General features: G+C 32.5%; 1 protein-coding gene across 14 annotated transcripts in view; it reads right to left on the reverse strand.

The window, feature by feature from the left end:
* The window catches only part of egg (SET domain bifurcated histone lysine methyltransferase eggless), a 196,199-nt gene that overhangs the window by 97,021 nt on the left and 78,055 nt on the right, over positions 1 to 21,123 (reverse strand). For all 14 annotated transcript variants that reach the window (XM_076495536.1, XM_076495545.1, XM_076495537.1 and 11 more), the window contains 6 exons: positions 16,529 to 16,644; positions 15,363 to 15,592; positions 13,651 to 13,738; positions 4,813 to 4,886; positions 4,579 to 4,652; positions 4,029 to 4,087 (listed from right to left, as the gene is read on the reverse strand). In XM_076495536.1, coding sequence (XP_076351651.1) covers positions 4,029 to 4,087; positions 4,579 to 4,652; positions 4,813 to 4,886; positions 13,651 to 13,738; positions 15,363 to 15,592; positions 16,529 to 16,644 — 641 coding nt within the window. The remainder of the gene's footprint in view (positions 1 to 4,028; positions 4,088 to 4,578; positions 4,653 to 4,812; positions 4,887 to 13,650; positions 13,739 to 15,362; positions 15,593 to 16,528; positions 16,645 to 21,123) is intronic.

Genomic DNA, 21,123 nt, shown 5'->3' on the forward strand with positions numbered 1-21,123 from the left:
CATAAAACTTGCATTTAAATTACAATAGTTATGAGACGTTTTTTTTCGTTTTGTACACATTTGTTTCTTATGTACATATCTGAGCTAAACAAACAGTATTTCATGTAGTAGCAATACCATCATTACAAAACATGTAGGTTTAAAATTCGATGGAAGGATGACAGAAATGGAGAAGAAAAATAGAGGGAGATAAAACAAATACTATATTTTGAATTTTATATATTATTTTATGAAAGTAGTTAAAATGTTAACAGCTATATAACATCTTGGATAAAGTAAAAAAATGAAAACAATAATAATTCAAAATTTCTTCACAAGATATATTCTAGCTAATAGCTTGTACCCTACTTCATTCAGTATGTTGTCTTAAACTACACATTTTACCATGTGATTTATAGTTTGTATAGTGGGATTATTAGTTATAAAAAATGAAAATGACAAACATAGGTAGAAATAGTTAAAAACCATTACAAGCCTCCAGCTGTTTTGAATATATGTGTAATTTTCTCTTACAATCTGCAGTTAGAAGGTTGGCCAAATGAAATGAAAAAAAGAAATGTTTGACATTCATTTAAGAAGTCTTACATGAAAATGAAATTTAAAAAATACAAAATGAAAGAACTTATTTTCTAGTCTTAAAACAAGAATCATGTACAAATCTTTACTGAAAATACTAGATTCCATGAAGACATGTATTTAATAATAGCCCTATAGCCCCAGGTATAATTTACTGCAAATGACAAATTTTTAGCATCTTACATACAAATTTTTTTATTAAACTACTATTTGTTTACATTATACAAATTAGTATAGCATAATATGTTTTAAGTTCTATAAGGCAATATTTAAAACAAATACTGAATTTCCTCTAGTATGACACATCTTCCCTTAACATGTCATCATCCCTATTTTATCCACCACCCCTCAAAGAAACTACAAAATTAAACACAAATTATGTTCTATAAAATTGTCATTGCTCATATAAATCACATTTATTATAGTTTTCAACTTTGTTTGGTTGCAGAGCTATCAAACAGAAAATCGGACCTTTCTGCCACACCCACCTGTTACTTCTCCTCCTGCATAATTCGTTATAGTTCACTCTTACATTTAATTATATATTACCTGTAATTAATAGAAATTAAAAGTTTCATCTATCATATGAGACGTTGTGTAATATTATGTTATGAATGGTTAAATGTTAATTTCACTCAAAACTTCAACATCATTCCAACGAAAAAGTTAATGACTAGCTTGGATGAATTTGTCACGACTTTTGTCAGTTAGAAAGCCAGACAATTTTGATAGGTAAGGGGATTCTGTCTATTTTTTGCATGTTACTAGTCTATATTGTTTGAACCATTACTTAATAAAATAAAAATTACTAATTCTAATACTGTGAGCAACCAAAAACAAAGAAGATTAGGTATATCTTGTTTTTCATATTTATTCTTTAAGTATAATTATTAAAGCAACTAAAAATGTAAAAATAAGGATATTTTTACGTTAGTTAAGATTAGATTAAGTAAAATAAATAACAATGACATGATAAAAATGTTTCACAAAGCACACACAAGAGCTGCTTGTGCTATTTGTAGCAGCTAGTGTGCAACGTGATTCAATAGAATAATGCGAGCCACCCATGTCCCAACTGATGCAGACCAAGCCCATGAGAGTTAACTCTTTCCACATGGGTTCACTGAGTTTGTAACTATTTTATACTCATTGAAGCTTCTATACAGTATATGTATCTTTACAAAACTTGCCAGACTTTCAATATATGTTACAAGACTTGTGAACATAAAAACATTCAGTACTTTAAGTATGTTTAATAAAGATTTTTCTGTGAATGTATCAAGTAGTGGCATTTACAGGTTAGAGTCCAAAGTGATTTTCATGTTAAGATTAAAAATGCTTTTACTGATCTGAAAATTTTCAAATTTTATTAATGTAGTCTCTAAAACCTCCTAAATAATTAAAAGAACATTATTTTTTTACAAAAAACTTAATATATACTGTTATTTTTTCTACAGTTATTTTATATACAAGGATGGTGAATTTGACAAACCTCAAAACTACCAAAAACAAATTCAAAACAAATCTAAATCAACCCCTTTTCTCTGTAGAATGATTTCACATTGTAACATGAAACTATATCCTAAATAATTTTAAATTCTTAACAGTATACATGTTTATATGTAACCTTTAATTTTACTGTCCTATGAATGTCTAAATTAATACAAGGAATGCATACACTACTCAAGCTGCATGCAAGCATATATATCACAAAGATTATTAATTTTATTTAATCTCACTTTAGGGATTTGTATTTATTATTATAAAAGTAAGTAATGTGTAAAAATTAAAGATTACACACGAGAATCATAGATCAAAAAAATACCCCCCTTTGTTGTTTTTACTGTGAATAACACTTAACCTTTTTTTTTAATATATATACACACTAATGGTCTTAGGATAGAGAAACAACAGGTATAAAGTTTTACTGAAACAAAGTGATATTCATTTACGAAATCCTGAAGGCTATGAAAAGAAATTATTCAAACCATAACAATCACATTCCATTCCAACTGACTCCACAAAGGTTTCAGAAATTTAAGATAAATCTTTAGTGTGTTAAGGATTATAATTTCAAATAGGCAGAAATTTGAATTTAGATGTTAACATAATATCAATGTGTATCAAATTTATAATATTTGCCAACAAGATTGATGTACACAATTTTAATATATAAACAACAATACAATTGATAATAATGGTTATTACAAACAATTATCTATTTATAAAAAATGACAAAAACTCACAAACAGCATTCAGTCTTATATCTAATCTGAAACTGAATATTTTCTAGATGGTCCTAGTCTATGAAGAGCAAATTAATTTTATGTTGATACACAGATACACTTCACTTAGCTGCATTCTTGTTTGGCCTAACATGGTATGCAAGCATACTTTTCACAGAAAGCAAGATATTTAGTGTCCTCCTAGAATACTAACATCCGAAGATAAATCTCTAAAATTGAATGGTTTGTGATGTTTGAAACCTATAAATGTTCCTGGTCAAATGCCTGTAGGTTTTCTGTTTAATAAGTGTTTGTCACAGTATTAGCTTCCGAGGTTTATAATATGTTAGCTCTAGCAAACTAACAATATTATACTGTCTGTTGGAGTGTCAATTTACAATCTTTAGATGAAATTGTTGAAAGTTCAATAGGCAACGATGTAAAACATATACTGTTGATTCTTACACTCTATAATCTTCTACAAATTTAGAGAACAGGCAGAACTTGTACAATACACATTTAACAATTTAAGTTACCTGCATTTCTAAACATACATTAAACTGAAACAAACATAGATATTAAAATATTACATCTGTTGGAAGTGGAAATTATTTAAAATTTTGTGTATGTCAGATTTGTAAAATTTATTAAAACCTAGTCAACATTCGTGAAAATAAATGCAGAAAATGCAAGCCTCCAGTAAATATTACTACATACAATTTCAAATATACAGGTTTGTCCGTTGGACTGATCCCTTGTGCAGAGAGTTAATATGGCTTAATTCCCACACAAACTAGACTGAATATACTGATCTATCTTACAACATACATTAAACTGGATTACAGGAATATAGCTCACTACCTACACAAAGTTAAGTTTGTTGATTTTACATCTGATGCTGACAGGCATATAAAAAAACATGGAAGCTAACTCATTTTAATAACTGAAAGTTAAAAAACTAACTAAATAAAAACATCCAGGTAAAAGTTTGGTTAGCCAATTCAAGAAGAAATTCTCTCTTGAAGAAACCTAAGATCTAAACCAATTTATCATTTGTAGGAATTATCCAAAAGTCTGTTACATTTTCATCAATCAGAATCAACACTGTTACACATGATTTAATGTAAGATTTTGTATAATATTCACAGCATCATACAATAAACTTTTATATTTTTGTACATTCCCCTTAAGTAAACAAAACCTAAATAGAAAAGCCAAAGTACAAACCAAGATCCATTCCATTCTGTCTTCACAATTTGGCCTTTCTGAAGTTTAACCATGGGTCGCTGTCAAGTATATAATTAAATACTTTTAATTTTATAACTTTATTTTCAGTTATTTTATTAAAAAAAAACTTTCCATCAGCTGCAAGGCTAAATGTCTTATTCATAAAGAATTTAAACTATATACATTTTATATATTTGCACATGTACCACTTATTATTAGTCATATACAAACCTTTTCATTAATAGAATTAGAAACCAACTATGTAAACAATTTTTAATACATCAGTAGCATTGAATCACATCTTAAGCAATCTCAAAATGTTTCAAATGTCTGCCTTAGATCTGTAAGTGTTTGTTTAAGTTGTTAGAAGTTGGAGAGAAGAATCTCTACTTAAACTATGTAGCTTTAATACAAATACAGTAGAGAAAGATTTGAGTAAAGCTACAAAACACTACAATTTTTAAACAATAAGGTTGTCTTAGAAAACAAAAACACAATTTTACTTTTACAAAATATTACTTGATGCATAATTTACTTTATATGAACATACCTCAGGATACTGTTGGAGATAGTTTCTGATAAACTGTTTAGAATCTGGATGAATATCTTCCCAGACTTCATTACCTTACAAAACAAAATACTTATATTCCAATTATATCGTTACAAATTTGATAACACAATTTAAGCACCTTATCAAAATCCAGAATTTATTTTACTCTACAGACTCAAAAGTAAGCTTTTATGTATAAAGAAAACATCATAAATAGTATGTTGACAAACTTACTAGCTTCACAGACCAGATGAACCTCCGAGTGTTTCACATACTGAGCATATCCATCATCGAAGAACACCAAATACCTAAAAAAGAACAAACTGTTAGTTAGAAATTCCAAGAACAAAATTTTGGACACTTGAATTGTATGATTACATAAATTATGGTTTCTGTTCCTATTCACTGTAACTAAAAAAGCTTAGAGTAACTTAGGAGGGGAACTTAATTTTTCAGTTAATTTTTTTTAGCAAAGTTCATTTACTAATTTTCTAATTTTTAAATAATGAATTTATATATTTTTTATAAATAGGATAGTTCATTACTAAAGTCTTAATTCTTTAGCTATTCAAAATTATTATCCATGTTTACATTTCTAAAAAGGTTCAGTACAAATCTGAATAAAACAAGTAAAAAAACCAAAAAACTAGAAGCTGCAAAAGTCTGTACTTTTTAAACAGAGGAAACCACACATAAGTTTTACTTGTTATCAGGCAATTTGATTCCCATTTTTTTCAAAATTGGCATATTACGTGTCACATTGAGTTTTGTGAATAATCTTCATTGACATTTAGAACTCAATTAAGTCTCAATGCTTGACTAGGGAAATATATTTATGAAACAAAAATATGGTAACACTGTGTGTTCCTCACAAGACAGAAAATATTTTGTTACTTTGTAAGTACTTTGCACAAAGAAAAGGAGATTCTAATTGCATCTTTCTCATAAAAACATTCATTTATAGTTACTTTGCACCCAGAGTGTTGAAATTGGAGATGCATGACAGTTTTCATTTTAAGTATAAAAAGTTTAAGGTAAATGTTAAAATATAAGCTTTGTTTACCATATCAGTGTGCAATACAACAAAATGATTAAATTTAAGAAAAAAAAATATTTTTTCTTTTGTAGTATATTTTTACAGATGTAATTTTACTTGTATTTATAATTTTGGGTCTTTTCATATTCAATGTTTAGCTTTACCTCTACTAATTTATCTTAACACAAGTCTACATTACCAGTATGTACAACCCCATACAAAAATATTTGCACACTGCATAATATCCTAAGAAATAAGTACTGATGCATAGTATAGTGTATATTTAATAACTGTTTAAACCTTTCAATTATGCATTTTAAAATATAATTAAAATATAATAGTCAAATTTTGTATCCATAATAATTATAGTGATTGGCTTACAATTAATGTTGGAGTACCACAAGGTTCTGTTCTGGGCCCTTTATTATTTCTCATTTATATAAATGATATTCTTTACCAACAGTTTTTTGGAGATATCCAAGCCTATGCCGATGATATTGCTGTTGTTTATAGTAAGCCAAATCTAATTAATGAAGCCATTATTTCTAGTGATCTCAATAAAATTAAAAATTGGCTTTTCTGTAATGACTTATCCTTAAATATATCTAAATCTTTTCTTCTTCAGTTTAACCTTTATGGTGTCATTCCAGCTTTTCCTTCTATTTTTTATCATTCTAGTGATTGTTATACTTACCCTAATTGTAAGTGTCCCAAATTGACTCAAGTTTCCTCTGTTAAATATTTAGGAATTATTTTAGATCGAAAATTAAATTGGCAATTTCATATTAATTCTTTAGTTAATAAATTAAAATATAGTTTATGCTAATTTTTGAACTTAGTCATTGTGCTCCTTATCATATTTTGTTAAGTGTATATTATGCTCTCTTTCAATCTTTCTTACAATATTGTATTTCAATTTGGGGTGGCACATATAAGACTTTTTTAATTCCTATTCACAAGTTGCAAAAAAAGTGTTTTCTCTCTTATTTTACTCATAGGCTTGATACCGATTTCAGTAAATTTAACTCCCCTCTTTCATATGATAAACTTTATTTATCTACATTGCATGTTTCTTTTAATAGGCCTTTTAAAGTCACTTCATATTTTACACGACTTCAATCTTTTTTTCCAATTAATGTACCCACACCACGTAAAACAGTTACACTTCATCAATATCTTTATTTGGCACCTCGTATTCATAATTTTATTCCTTATAGTACAAGATCTTCTATTAATCGTGTTAATCAAAAGAAATACTTAAAACAATGGATCTTAAATACTGATGATAATATTCTGGGAACTTTATATTGATTTTGTAAGTTTTGATTTTACTTTATTATGTGTTTAACCATCACAGGACGAGTTAACTCTTTGTTGATGGTTTTATATTGATATTTGATTTTTTGTGTCTAATTTATTGCTTAATAAATTTATTATTATTATTATTAAACCTATTTATATAATTTATACAATTTAGCTATCTCTACCTATAACATACTTAGATAAGAAACAGTCGTAAGTACCCTAGTTGATCAAGCAGCCAACAATACTACAGTCCATTAGACGTTTTCCATGGCAAATACTGCACCTCAATTTTAAAATAACCATTTTCACATGATAGTGTAAAATGAGCTATTTCTAATGAGTAGAAAGCAGAAATAAATTTGTTGAAGGTAGGCATGGCACATGTAAGGGATTAAAATAATTTATAATTTGTTTTAACTGTATTCATTGAGATTACTTATAAATGTGGGAGTAAAAAGGTTATGTAAGCACCTTATTGTCTAGGTATACATCTACTAAGCTACCACTGTATCACCAAAGATAGAGTAGGTTAAAGTAGAGAATTTTTATAGCTCGTTGGTCATGTGATAATACATCTGAAGTTTAAGGGGTTTCTTTAAAAGCTTCTTTTCATATAAAGAACTTAAAACTTATATAACATTAAACTTAAAAAACATTCAATATCAATGTATGATAATGAAATTAACATTATAACGTATGATTTATAAATAAAATATGAATGTAACATGCTAACCTGTGCAGAAAAGGGTTTAACCCATCACCATGGGTATGCTTTGCTGCACATGACAAAAAGTTTTAGTGTCTTACATTCAAAATTTGATTGCATTACTTTTTGTTTCCCCTAGTGCAACATATGACATTTTCTCTTAGCATGTCATCTTCCCTATTTTAACCACCACTCCTCAAAAATGCAAGTTACTCACTATAAACATCATCATTGCTCAGACAAATCATACTTTTATAATCTTCAATTCTGTTTGGTTACAGAGCTATTAAACAGAGAATCAGACCACTTCTGCCACACCTACCAGCCCCATCTTCTCTTTTATAATTTGTTAGTAGTTTTCTCTCATAGTTAATTGCATATAACCTATAATCAAATGATGTACTGTATAATGTTATGATATGAATGGTTAAATGTCATTTTCACTTACATTACCAGCATCATTCCTGGAAGAAAGTTGATGACTAACTTGGACAAAATTGTAATGACTCTTGTTGCACAGTAAGAGAACTAGAAGAATTTTAATAGGCATGGGAATCTGTCTACATTTAGCATATTATTAGTTTATATTGTATGATATGTTATTTAATTAAATAAAAATTAAGTGCCAAACTATCAATAATATAAAAAATTAGGTTAACTCTCTTATGTCATAAACAGCAAACAAAAAGATTGGTTAAGTATTTTAGTTCTTGTTTTTGATGTTTATTCTTTACCCATAATTATAAAATTTAGCAAGCTCATAGTACACTATAAAGTCTTGCACACAAAAAAAACAGATGTTATTAACTGTTGCTACAAAAACATATGTTCATGAATATTTGTAGTCTGGGTGTGAATTAGTCCGAGTGCTAAGTGATTTTCATGTTGCAATTAAAAAACTATTTTCTTTTAATTTTCAAATTTCATTTGCATTACCTCCAAGACCTCCTAAATGAATATTTAAAAATTAAAAAACTATTTTCTTTTAATTTTCAAATTTCATTTGCATTACCTCCAAGACCTCCTAAATGAATATTTAATGGGTTTTTTTACCTATGTGGTAAAAACATCTTTCTTTCTTAGATGAAAGAAAATGATGAGTTAAAAAACTGACCAATTTGTAACCTAGTTAGGACAACGTCTTTCCGATCCCTACGGAAACACAACAGCCAAAGTCCAATAGAGGGTTTTATCTGGAAAAGCTTTTCATGTTGCTCATTCCAAGTCGACTGCCAATTAGTATGGAGCAGAGGCCCTGAATAGAGAACCATAGTCCATGTATGGAACAGGCACGGCAGTGACAGCACCAACACAGACACACTTAACTGCAGTGTAAGCGAGCTCGCTCCTGTGAATACTAACATGGCCTGGTATCCAGAAAAACTGGAGAGTAGAATATGTTAAACAGAAATGGGTTAGTCAGTTTTAAATATTTGCAAGAACTAATATGAAGCAATTCCAGGGCCACTAAAGAACTGAGCAAGTCAGTATAAATAGTACAGTTCAACTTGCTTAGCTTCTATGTGATCCAGGGAAAAAAAATACAGTTCAGCAGTGAACACAAACTGTAGAAGGGATTCTGTGTACAACCACCAAACCACAGCAGAGCCCATAGAGTCACCTGATTTTGAACCATCCAAATAAATGGGAATCAAAAGATGGTTCAAAAGATGTTTGACAAATAAAAGACAGTACTTCTAATTGGGAGTATATGCTTTTCTCAGATGACTCAAAGAAGGGCCACATTTAGAAATGGTAATAAGCCATGGTGAGAAGGGCTGACCAGTGGATACAGCAATGTCATCCAAGGACAGACTTGATTCATCCAACTACACCTGGATACAAAGGGCAAAAGGAACAATGGCAGATCATCTGTTCATAAAAAGCATGGCCCACTGAAGAAGGAAAACATAACCCCAGGTGGGATGCTGTGGTAAGTATCAAAGTTTTGAAGCACACAGTAAAGATAGTTGAAAACAACAGAGGTGTAGAGGAGGTTTATGAGACTGTGTGTATAAGCTCTGAACTGGGGAAGTGCAGGAAGCCCGGTGCAGAGCCAAAGCCCCTGATGATAAATGGGGTCCAACACCTTCAAGGCTAAGGTCCTGGCAGAGCCACAGACCCATAGTCCAGTTTTAACTAAATGATAGCAGGATATATCTTTAGCAAAGAACATCAATCCACTCCCCAAGAAGTATAAGAGAGGACACTACGGATGTTCAGTGCTCTTTTACAGTTGACTCAGCTGCTTGTTGCATGGCATAAAGGTCAGATTATGCTAAATTATAAGCACCCAAGGACTTTGCCTCAGAGACCACATGAAGCACAACTTCACTGGCATGGAGTTCAAGATTGAAGTAAATATCCTGTTGGGGCAAAAGTGCATATAAACGGTTTTAGAGAGAGAGAGACACTAAAATCATTTGCTGTGATCTATTTCAGTAAATGATTGAGGGCAATCTGTAGCTGCCACTCAACAAACCTTATGTTTGAAGACTGACACAAGATGTGGAAGTTGTTGACATAGAATCTGTTTGCAACAGTAAGAGGGAGTTGTCCAGTGATGGCATTAATCTTCACACTGAAAAGTGAAGCACGTAAGACACAGCCCTGAGGGACTCCACGTTCCTGTAGGAAAAAACAGGAAAGGTTCAAATTCACATGAAGCTGGAATCACCTTCTCTTTAAAAAAAATTTTAATAAAAAAGAGGCAAATGGTCATGCAACCCAAATAAGTGGAGTCCTCGCAAAATGCCATACCTCCACATAATATCATAAGCAATTGGACGTTAGTTTGAAGGAATCTTCAGATCCTTCCCAACCTTAGAGAAAGGTAGGACAATAGCCTGGCACCAGGCATCAGGAAAACATTCTCCTGCCAGATCTGGTTAAAAATAATCAGAAGAATAGCAAAAGAAGCAGTAGATAGATGGCGCAGCATTTCACAGTCTTTTTCAGGTCTGACCAATGTACTGTCAGACCGATGAAGGGCCAGTTTGAGTTCCACCAGTGTAAAGGGGCAATTACAGTCATAAAAACAATCAGCTTGAAAGGAAAGAGGTGATCACTCTGCTTGAGTATTGATGGCTAAGAAGGTGGAGGAAGAAGCAGAATTGCTAGATACCTGGCAAAATCTTTCACCTAGAGTACTGGCAATGCTCCAGGTATAAACTAATTCCTGGCCATCAGAGAGCAAGACTGAAAGGGGAACAGAATTATATTGCCCACTGACATTTTGAATCTTTCCCCATATGACTTTGGAACTGGTGGTTGAAGATATGCTGATTGTGAACTTAATCCAAGATTCCTTCTGGCTATGACATCTTACCCACCGAGCATGTGCATGGGCCTGCTAGAAAGTGATACGGTGCGAGAGTGCGGGGTACCTACGTAAAGTATCCCAGGCCCATTTCTGAGCCTTCCATGCCAGATGGCAGGCAGGATTCCACCATGGATGACAATACCATGCAAAAAGTGTAAAGGTTTTAGGAATACATAAAGCATCTGCTTGGACAATACAATCATTCACTAATGCTAGACAGTAGTCTATCACTGGATTAGCAGACTGAGAAATCAAAAGCAGTAAAAGACAGACAAGGTGTATGAAAATAAGTATAAGAACCACAATTATAAAGAGAAAGGTTGTGATCAGAAAGCACATGTTCTGCAGAATGACCCCTCCCCATCAGTATAAGCACCTCCTCTGAGGGAATTATGTCCATTAAAGTTTCTCAGGAATAAAAAAGGGAGACAGCAACTGTTCAATGACAGCATAAAAATCTGACTGATCATAGGTCTCTCCAAAAGACAGATAGAGAGAATGGCATAAACCCAAGGAAACACCAATGGCTATGACCTCCAAAGGTGTTTCGAGTGGCAGAGACAGGGTGGGCACACACTAACTGACCAGCAGTGCCACCCCTCCATGCACTCATTCATCATTTCTGTACAAAAAAAACTGCTGAAAGGTGACTGTATCAGCAAGTTTCAGAAATGTTTTCTACAAGGAAAGACAAGTAGGATGGTAAAAATAAAAATCGGTGCTTTGATGCCACCCAGATTAAAATGTAAACCTTGTCAGCTCCGCTATATCAAGTGTCCATTTTTACTTATGTGTAGATGAATTGGATGGAGATCCCTTCTGTTTTGGACCAAGTTTCTTTTCTTTAATCGAGGAAGGTCTATAGACCTCCATTAATCCTGTCTTGGGTTAACTGGGGAGGTCTCCGTCATTGAAAGTTCCAGCAACTGAGGTTGTGAACGAATGATCATTCTGCATTTTGGGGCCAAAGAAGAAGATAGACCCGAGAAAACACCCATACCTGGAACCAAAGGAAGTGAATCCAGGGATCTGCTGGAAAGAATGGTATGGACAGAGATGAGTGTTAATGTTCATTAAACCTTTTTAACCATGGAGGTCAAAAAGACTTTTCACATAGTTTGAGTATGATTCTTTTTGAAGGCACGGAGAGATCCGTCTGCACTCCCACTGTAGCAGTGGAATGAAGCACAGCAGCATACATTTAAGATGGAATGGTGGACAGTCACTTTTGAGCCTCAGGGTAAGAAATGTTGTGAATCATTTTCAAACACTGTACATCTTTTACTTCCACCCACTGAGGGGGTAAGATGGGTGAGAGGCACTACAATGAAGGTTTATTTTACACTCATAGGAATCATGGTCTTTGCTACTGCAACAAGCACACATCAAGAAACCACAACATGTCTTTGAGTGACCAAACAGCTGACGTTGGAAACATCTGAAAGGGTTTGGAATATATAGTCCTACCATGCAATTAAGATAGCCTGTCTTCATGATGTCAGGTGGATGTGGTGATGTAAACATAAGAATAAGGATATTGGCCAGCATCACAATTCCATTTTTGCGAGTGAAAAAAACCAGTGAGGATATCAGACTATCGAATATCCAATTACCACCCGTTGCAAATGTATATAAATTATTACTACTTACAAATAAATTCTTAATTTTCTGTTATTTGTCTTAAAAATAGAAAAGTAACTAAAAAATATTTAGGAAACAATAACCTCTACTACTTATGATGTTAAAGCTGTTTGTACTCGTAGTGTACTTGCAAAGCCTCATGAAATTTAGCACCTTTGATGAAGTAGATTTTATATGCATTTTGAAATGACAAAAATATATATATATATTCCTATACTGATACCACAAAACCCACTGATACTTATCAAGCTTCCTAAGCTTTAGAAAAATATCACTTCTGATGGGGACATCACTTTGATAATTACATTTCAAATTCTTTAACAATTATATTAGCTTTACTGATATAAATACTTCAAAAAGACTGGCAGAATTACATAGTTCAAATTGCTTTGAACTGGTTATAAAAAGGTACTTCAGAGAAGTGTATATAAACAGGTATTTTCAAAATATGTATTACTAAACAAATAGAAATAACAGAAAGTTCATATTTTATATTTAGTTTGGAAACATTGGTTTTATTAGTTTCTAGTATGCTATCCCTATTAAACAACCTATAATCCTGTATAAAGAAATTTGAGTCTTCAAAATTGTTAACATTTAACCAAGTTTCCATTTCAATACACTATACTTCTCTACATTTAATTTTTTCATCATCATTCAAAAAAACAAAATCTTTTTCTCTCTAAATTGATCACACAAATCCAACCAATCAACAGACTCATCCTTATATATCAACCTATGCCCAGCATTCAGCCCTATTAATCTGCTTATAATTTCATCTTTTACTTTAAGTTTTTTTTTGAGTGCCTTTGACAGAATTAAGTTATTATGGCTCTTTTCTTTAAATGGTTTTTCCAGTGCCTTATACTTAACTACTACCTCTGATCTACCCTTCTCATAATTAATCACTATAACCATTACAAAAAATGAAATCCTTCTTGGAACCTTCACATTCAGTACATGATAAAATGTGTTTGTGGTATGAATTTTAATTATAACTAAGGCATGCTGAAAAGTAAAATGACTAGTTTTAGAATACAACTTCTATAAACACTTTCTCACCTGTAGCTATTCATGACTTTGGGTGGTTCTGCAATAATACCTGCATACAAGGCAGCTTGAAGACTCCAGTGCTCATCTCTGTAATATGCTGATGAAATACATGCACATAATTTTAATTAAAAATACACATTTAAAAAAAAGAAAAAAGCCTATTGAAAAACCATCATTTCCTGAAAAATTTTACTACTTTTAAAACATATCTGGAAGTAAGTAATTAAATGGAACACATTTTATTAAATATTAAGTTTTTTGCTTCAAAATGTTTCATCAGGACTTGGCATTTGTAATTTCAATTTTTGAGTTTTTTTTACTACTTCTATAAACTACATTTCATATAAAATGTAGTATTTCTCATCAAGTCTTGTTGACAAGTTCTAGTAGTCAACGAAAAGGTTCCTACCCAGTGACACGAGGGAGGCAAAAGGTATATCTGAAATGCTATTTTTTTTTTACACATTACTAATCTGATATTCATAATTAAGAAATACTAGCCCTTAAGATTATTTTTAGCATTATTATTATAACTATTTCACACTTAGGCATATAAAAACTTTTCATATGAAATAATATAATCTTCCTGTAACTAATAAAACCACTTCCACCATGGGCTTATATGTATTTTATATAACCTTGTAAACAAGGTGGTGGATGATATAATTTGAAAACACAAGACACATCTTCACAAAATTTTGAAATATGTCAGCAAACATCAAGTCTTTTGTAGAGAAATAAACAAAAAATTTATAATTAAGTATTTTTATTAAAATTTTGTAATTATAGTGTCAAGGTGTTGACTGCTGTGAGTAAAAAGTAATTTTCATGTTCCAGTTAAATATCCTTTGAAATCTTCTTCATAAATATACTTTTTTGTTTCAGTAGAATGTTTTTCCACTATTACTATGCAGACTGTTAATTTGATCAATCTTGTCACCACTATAGAAAAGATATTAAATAAATCCTTTTATAAATGTTTCCTTATACAATGAAAAACTAGAAATGTATGTAATATTAAATTTGATTTGTTTAACTATGTTTTAATGACAAGTTTATTTATTTACATTAAAATAGTAGTTTAAACAAGTTTTAAATGTAATTGTGTAAGGTTATGTGTACTTTGACCTACCTAGCACAAAAGGGTTAGCAGTAAAGTCTGTAGACTTTGAAATGATAATAATGTTCACATATTTCTATGTAGTCTTTGTAATATTCTATTTATTATGTCTTTCCTTTCAAGCTTTATACTATTTAAGAACTAACACAAACAACAATCATATCTTACAGAAATGGTTCACTCAGATATGATAACCACTGGTACCAAAGATTAATTTGCTATTAATACTTCAGGTAATTGAAAACCAAAATGAAGTTTTTGTTATATTAAAGGTAAGCTAAAATGAAAAGTATAATGAAATCAGAAGTTTTAAATTTCAATAATTAGAGAAAACTTCAACTTTATATCAAATTACAGACTTATCATTAAAAACAAAAATATATACACGTTCACACAAGTGCATTTCCACCAATAAAATGCACTTTAAAAATTATTTAACATATTTTAATATTTAAATAAATTTTCAAACTCTGAAATAGAGTTATAACCAAAAAAGGTTTGTTCAAAACAGTAACTATATACAACATACCTAGTGTTTTGTATTCTTCAACAGAATACCTCAAAACAATTAGAATAACTTCAGAAGCTCAAAAGTACTGACCAATGATGCGAGAACCAACTGGTAGAATCACATCAGGAGGATCTATATAAGCAAGATGTTTCCCTGAGTAGTACACCTTCTGAGATGAATTAGCCTTCTTGGACTCTAGTTTTACTCTGTATTGTTTTTCTCCCTCAGCAAGAACCTTGATATCTATGACACGACATTTGTACCACACTCCAAGATGGTTTCCTTTTAATGCATACACTTTCATGCCTATTGTTAAAGGCCTGAAATAAAAAAAGAAATCCTACAATTTGATTTTTGAAACTAAGCAATGTTTTTAAACTTCATAGAAACAGTTAATAATTTTTGACATAGTTAAAATGCAAAAACCAAGATGTTTTATGTCTTGTTATTCATGGAACCCCTCACTGGATACCCAGCACACTCAATAGCCTTGCTAAGTTTGTTTCCTCAAGGTGATTCACTTTAATGTGGAACACGTAAAATAGTCATGAATAACACAGTTTAAATAAATAGTGAACAAACTTTATCACCCATTAACTTATTCTGGTATTTCAGTGTCACCATTGGGATCTGGAATGGCAGTTTCAGCTACAAACAAATCAAATTGAATTATTATCTGGTCTCTATAATTCTGGCCTCTTTCATAATCATTCTCCTTAATGATTCTGGACAAAATTTTTGTAAAAGTACCAGCAGTTTCACTCAGACTAAAAGTTTGCACAACACTGCCATCTTGTAGCTATAATAGTAACCAAAATAAACCACTGCAGAAATTTGAAGTCACATTAACTTAAAATTTTAGTGAACAAAAAAATTTTTTTCCTGTCATTCACAAGAGTGCAGGACACAATTACTGTACAGGGTGTTCGGAAAGTGCAGTTTTGTAATCATATACATATAAGTGCACAGTGACTTTCTGAACACCCTGTATAATGCTAAGTGACTGTTTATACACTTGCACGTAATTATAGACCCCTGGCTGATTGATGGGTTAGTCCATCAGTAGTGCCTGACTAATAGAAATGATTGATGTGTTAAAGTGAAATGTGTTAAAAGATTTTAAAATAGCACCGATTGATCTACAGGCAATTTAAGACACTCCCTTGATTTACACTTACCATTACCTAATTATAGTTTAACAACCATTTCATGATACCAGAAACATTAATTATATATGTTGAGCATGTATCACTTACTTCCTCTTCACAGCACCCATGGGAGGCAAGTTTGGTCGCTGCAAAGCAAACTTTCCAACAGGAATTACTTCATTTGATCCATCTGGTGTTCTGACTCCATTTACTGCACTTGTTACCTTTGTGACAAATAAAGAACATAGCAACTGAAATAAGAATAACTTTTACACTTATTACAAATAGCTTTGATATGCTTCCTGTTACAGCTTCACAGTCTGAATATCCATATCAATTTTGTACCCTTCAACACTTTTTAGATGGATCTGTGATGAAGTGATGAAATTTAGCAACCCTTCAGCAAACCTTAAGTACATTGTGCTTTCTTTAAAAAAAAGAAAAGAAATATTAGTCATGTTTTTAACCAAACATTTGTCTGTGAATTTACTAAGTCTGACTGACTAGTCTAAGGTGATTTAAACCTTGATGACAAATTTTTTTTTTTAAATTTTAGTTTCATATTTCATTTATGTAGCTTCTAAAACATCACAAATATATCAAAAGTTTTTTTAATTAAAACTTTACGTTTTATCTATCATATTGCTATGCCATAACAATAACTGTAACAAAAACTGAAAAAACCAAAAATCTAAATTAACATAAATACCAATTTATAGTGCACAAAGCAATTCTGACACCTGACCAGCAAGTGGCATGTTGCTGTGCTGATCAGTAACTAAGTGCCCACATGAGTAAATACCACTGCAAACTAATTAACTGCATCAAAGGATGAAAACAAAGACCAAATTTTTGATCACCTAATTTGTATGTATGTTTTTAAACAATGCTCTAAACATAAAATACAGAAGTGTGCTTACAGCTAATTGTTACTGCAAATGTATTTGTAGCACAACATAGTAAAACCTGTGTGCAAAAAGCTTCCAAAATCCAAAAAACATTTTTCCAATTATACTTTGAATCATTATTATTATTAGCAACTGCACAGTTCTTCACATGGAAACTTTTCCAGAAACACATGCTTTATTCAATTTGGAATTAAAGGAAATAACATCTAAGTCATCTGTTTATGTTTAAAATTATGGTTAATCCTCTTTGTTGTGGTACATCATAAAACAAAATGTGTTGAAGCAACCTCCAGCCAACCTCCTGTAAGAAAACAAAAAAAAAGTCATTTACTACAGCTGGACAGCTTTATATGAGCCAGCAATTGAGTCACTAATAGGTCATGCACGTATCTATGCTATATTACTAATGTTAATTTTGTTTTATTATAGACCAATGTGATTCTGCTGTAAGAAAACAAAAAAAAAAGTCATTTACTACAGCTGGACAGCTTTATATGAGCCAGCAATTGAGTCACTAATAGGTCATGCACGTATCTATGCTATATTACTAATGTTAATTTTGTTTTTATTAATTATGTTTTCTTATCAACTATGCAAGTTTTTAAAGTGTAGATTTTAGCTATTCTTATAGTTATAAATCAAAAACATTTATTCTGATTTATTATCACAAGAGTAGTTTAAATGTAAACTTCAAAAACTTGCATAGTTGATAAGAAAAATTACCTGAAAAAAAAAAAAAAATTGAATATTATTACTCAACTGTTAAAGTACAATAAAATGAAAAGGTAGAACTACATTGAATCCAAACTTCTATAGCATAATTGTAATTATCATAATTTGCAAGGATAACTAACAGGCAAGTTCAAAAATCAGCATTAGTCAACTAAAGTTGGCCTTTCCAGTCAAGTGATGTTACAGCCATTTTCCAATTTCAAATTGAATAAGATGTACTATGATTTTTAAAAGAAAACCACATTACAAAAAAGTCTAATGTACAAATTAAAAAAAAACAACAAATACATTATAAAATTAATGGCCTTTAAAAAGCTTAAAACATCTCTAAGGTGGACATTGTCACCATTTTCAATAACACTGTATAATGTTATGGATAAACCCTGGGACAAAACATGTTTAAAATGGTGCTGTCATTGAGAGTCGTAATGATGGCAAGACAGTAAAATGTGGCTTATTGTAGCCCGAGTGTTACACGGGCAACACATTGGTGTATCAGTCCCACATAAAAGAAAACAATGAGTTAAAAAACTGTAGCCAATGTGTAGTCTAGTTAGAACAATTTCCTCTTTCTGATCCTTATGGAAGCAAGGCAGCCAAAGTGAAATAGAAAGTTTTTATTTGAAAAAGCTTGTTTTCACATTGCTCACTCCAATTCAACTGTCAACTAGCACAGAACCAAGCCTTGAATAAAGGACCATAATCTGTATGAAACAGGAATAGCAGTGATAGTGCCAGAGCAGACAGATTTAGCTGCAGTATCAGCAAGCCCATTCCCGCAAATACCAACGTGGCCTGGTATCCAGAATTAGCATAAAGCAATTCCAGCACCAGTAGAGAACTAATAAAGTCAGTATAAAAATAGTGCAATTTTAGTACTGCTTAGTGTCTATGTGATCCAGGGCAAGAGAAATGGCACACAGTTCAGCAGTGAACACAGAAGCTGTAGAGGGGATTCTGCATGAACCACCAAACCACAACAAACCATTGCAGAGCCCACACAGTCACCTGATTTCGAACTGTCTATATAAATAGGAATGGAAGGATGGTTTGAAAGATGTTCAGCAAATAGCAGACACTATTTCCAATCGGGAGTGTCTGCTTTTCCTAGATGACTTAAAGACAGGTCACATTTGGAGACTATAAAAAGCCATGGTGGGATGGGCTGACCAGTGGGTACAACAAAGGACAGACCCAAATCATACAAATGCACCTGGATACAAATGCCAATGGGAGCAATGGCAGATTGTCCGTTATAAAAAAGCATGGCCCACCGAGAAAGGAAAACACAATCCCAGGTGGGATACTTTGATAAGGAACAAAGTTTCAAAGCATAAAGACAGTTGCAAATGGCAGAGGTGCAGAGAAGGTTCAGAAGACTGTGTATAATCTCTGAAATGGGGAAGTGCAGATAGCCTCGGTGCAGAGCCAAAGTCCCAGCATCTTCAAGGCCAAGGTTCTGGTAGAGCCATAGACCAGTGATCCATAGTCTAGTTTCAACTGAATAAGATAATGATATATCTTTCGCATAGAACACAGATCCACTCCCCAAGTGGTGGAAAAGAGGACATGGAGGATGGTCAGTGCTCTTGTACATTTGATACATAGCTGCTTGATGTGTGGTATAAAGGTCAGCTTATGGTAAAAAATAAGCCCTAAGAACTTTGTCTCAGGGACCACAAGTATCACAACTTCACAGATAGAGTTCAGGATCAGGATGAATATCCCATTAAAAGCAAAAGTGCATGCAAATGGTTTGAGAGAGAGCGAAGTTAAAACCGTTTGCTGTGGTCTACTTCAGTAAAACGACTGAGGGCAGTCTGTAGCTGCTGCTCAACATACCTCAAGTTTGATGACTAACATAAAATGTGAAAGTCATTGACATAGAGCCTTTTTGCAACAGTAAGAGGGAGTTGTTCAGTAATGGCATTAAACTTCACACTGAAAAGTGTGACACTCAAAACACAGCTCTAAGGGTCTCCAAGTTCCTGTAGAAAAGAATGGGAAAATGTCAAGCCCACACAAACTGGAACTGCCTGTCCATTAAAAAATTTTCAATAAAAATGGGCAAAGGGCCACATAACCCATACCTCCATGTTGTATCATAAGCCTTCTTAATGCCAAAGAATACTGATATAGGATGTTGTCATTTGAGAAAAGCTTCTCTGATTAACACTTCAAGTCAAATCAGGTGGACCAAGGTGGACTGCTGACATCAGAACCCACACTGAGTGGGCAAGAGGAGATTGTTTAATTCAAGGAACCAAACAAGATGAGCATTAACCATCCTCTCTCAGGTCTTACAGAGACAACTCGTTAAAGCAATTGGATGGTAGTTTGAAAAAAGCTTGGGATCCTCCCAGGCTTACCTAAAGGTAGGTCAACAGCTTGGTGCCAAGAAAATTAAGAGATAGATGTTGCAGCATTTCATAATGTACCTCATCAGATCCAACTGATGTACTGCTAGACTGATGAAGGGCCAGTTTGAGTTCTACCAGTGTAAAGGGTTGATTATAGTCACACAAACAATCAGCTCGAAAGGAAAGAGGTGACTGCTCTGCCTGAGTCTTTAGGGCTAAGAAGGTGAAGGATGAAACAGAAGTGCTGGATACTTGGCAAAAGCTTTCACCTAAAGTATCGGTAATGCTTCAGGGTATCAGCTACTTCCTGGCCAGAGAGCAAGATTGAGAGGAGGACAGAATTATGTTGCCAACTGACCTTTCGAATCTTGTCCCATAAGACTTTGGAACTGGTGATAGAAGATATGCTGGTTGTGAACTTAATCCAAGAGTCCTTCTAGCTTTGACATCATGTTCACAGGCCTGCTGGAAAGCAATGTGGTTTGAAAGTGAAGGATACCTATGAAAAGTACCCTTGGCCCACTTTTTTAGCCTTCTGTGCCATGTTGTAGGCAGGATTCCACCATGGACAATGATATCATGGAAAATGTGTTGAGCTTTTAGGAATACACTGAGCAGCTCTGTATGATACAGTCAGTTACTGCTGCCCCACAGTTGTCTACTGATGGCTTGCAGACGATGGCAGGATGAAGTTGATCCAGCT

This window comes from Tachypleus tridentatus, chromosome 3, assembly GCF_004210375.1.
Source record: "Tachypleus tridentatus isolate NWPU-2018 chromosome 3, ASM421037v1, whole genome shotgun sequence".
Classification (NCBI taxonomy): domain Eukaryota; kingdom Metazoa; phylum Arthropoda; class Merostomata; order Xiphosura; family Limulidae; genus Tachypleus; species Tachypleus tridentatus.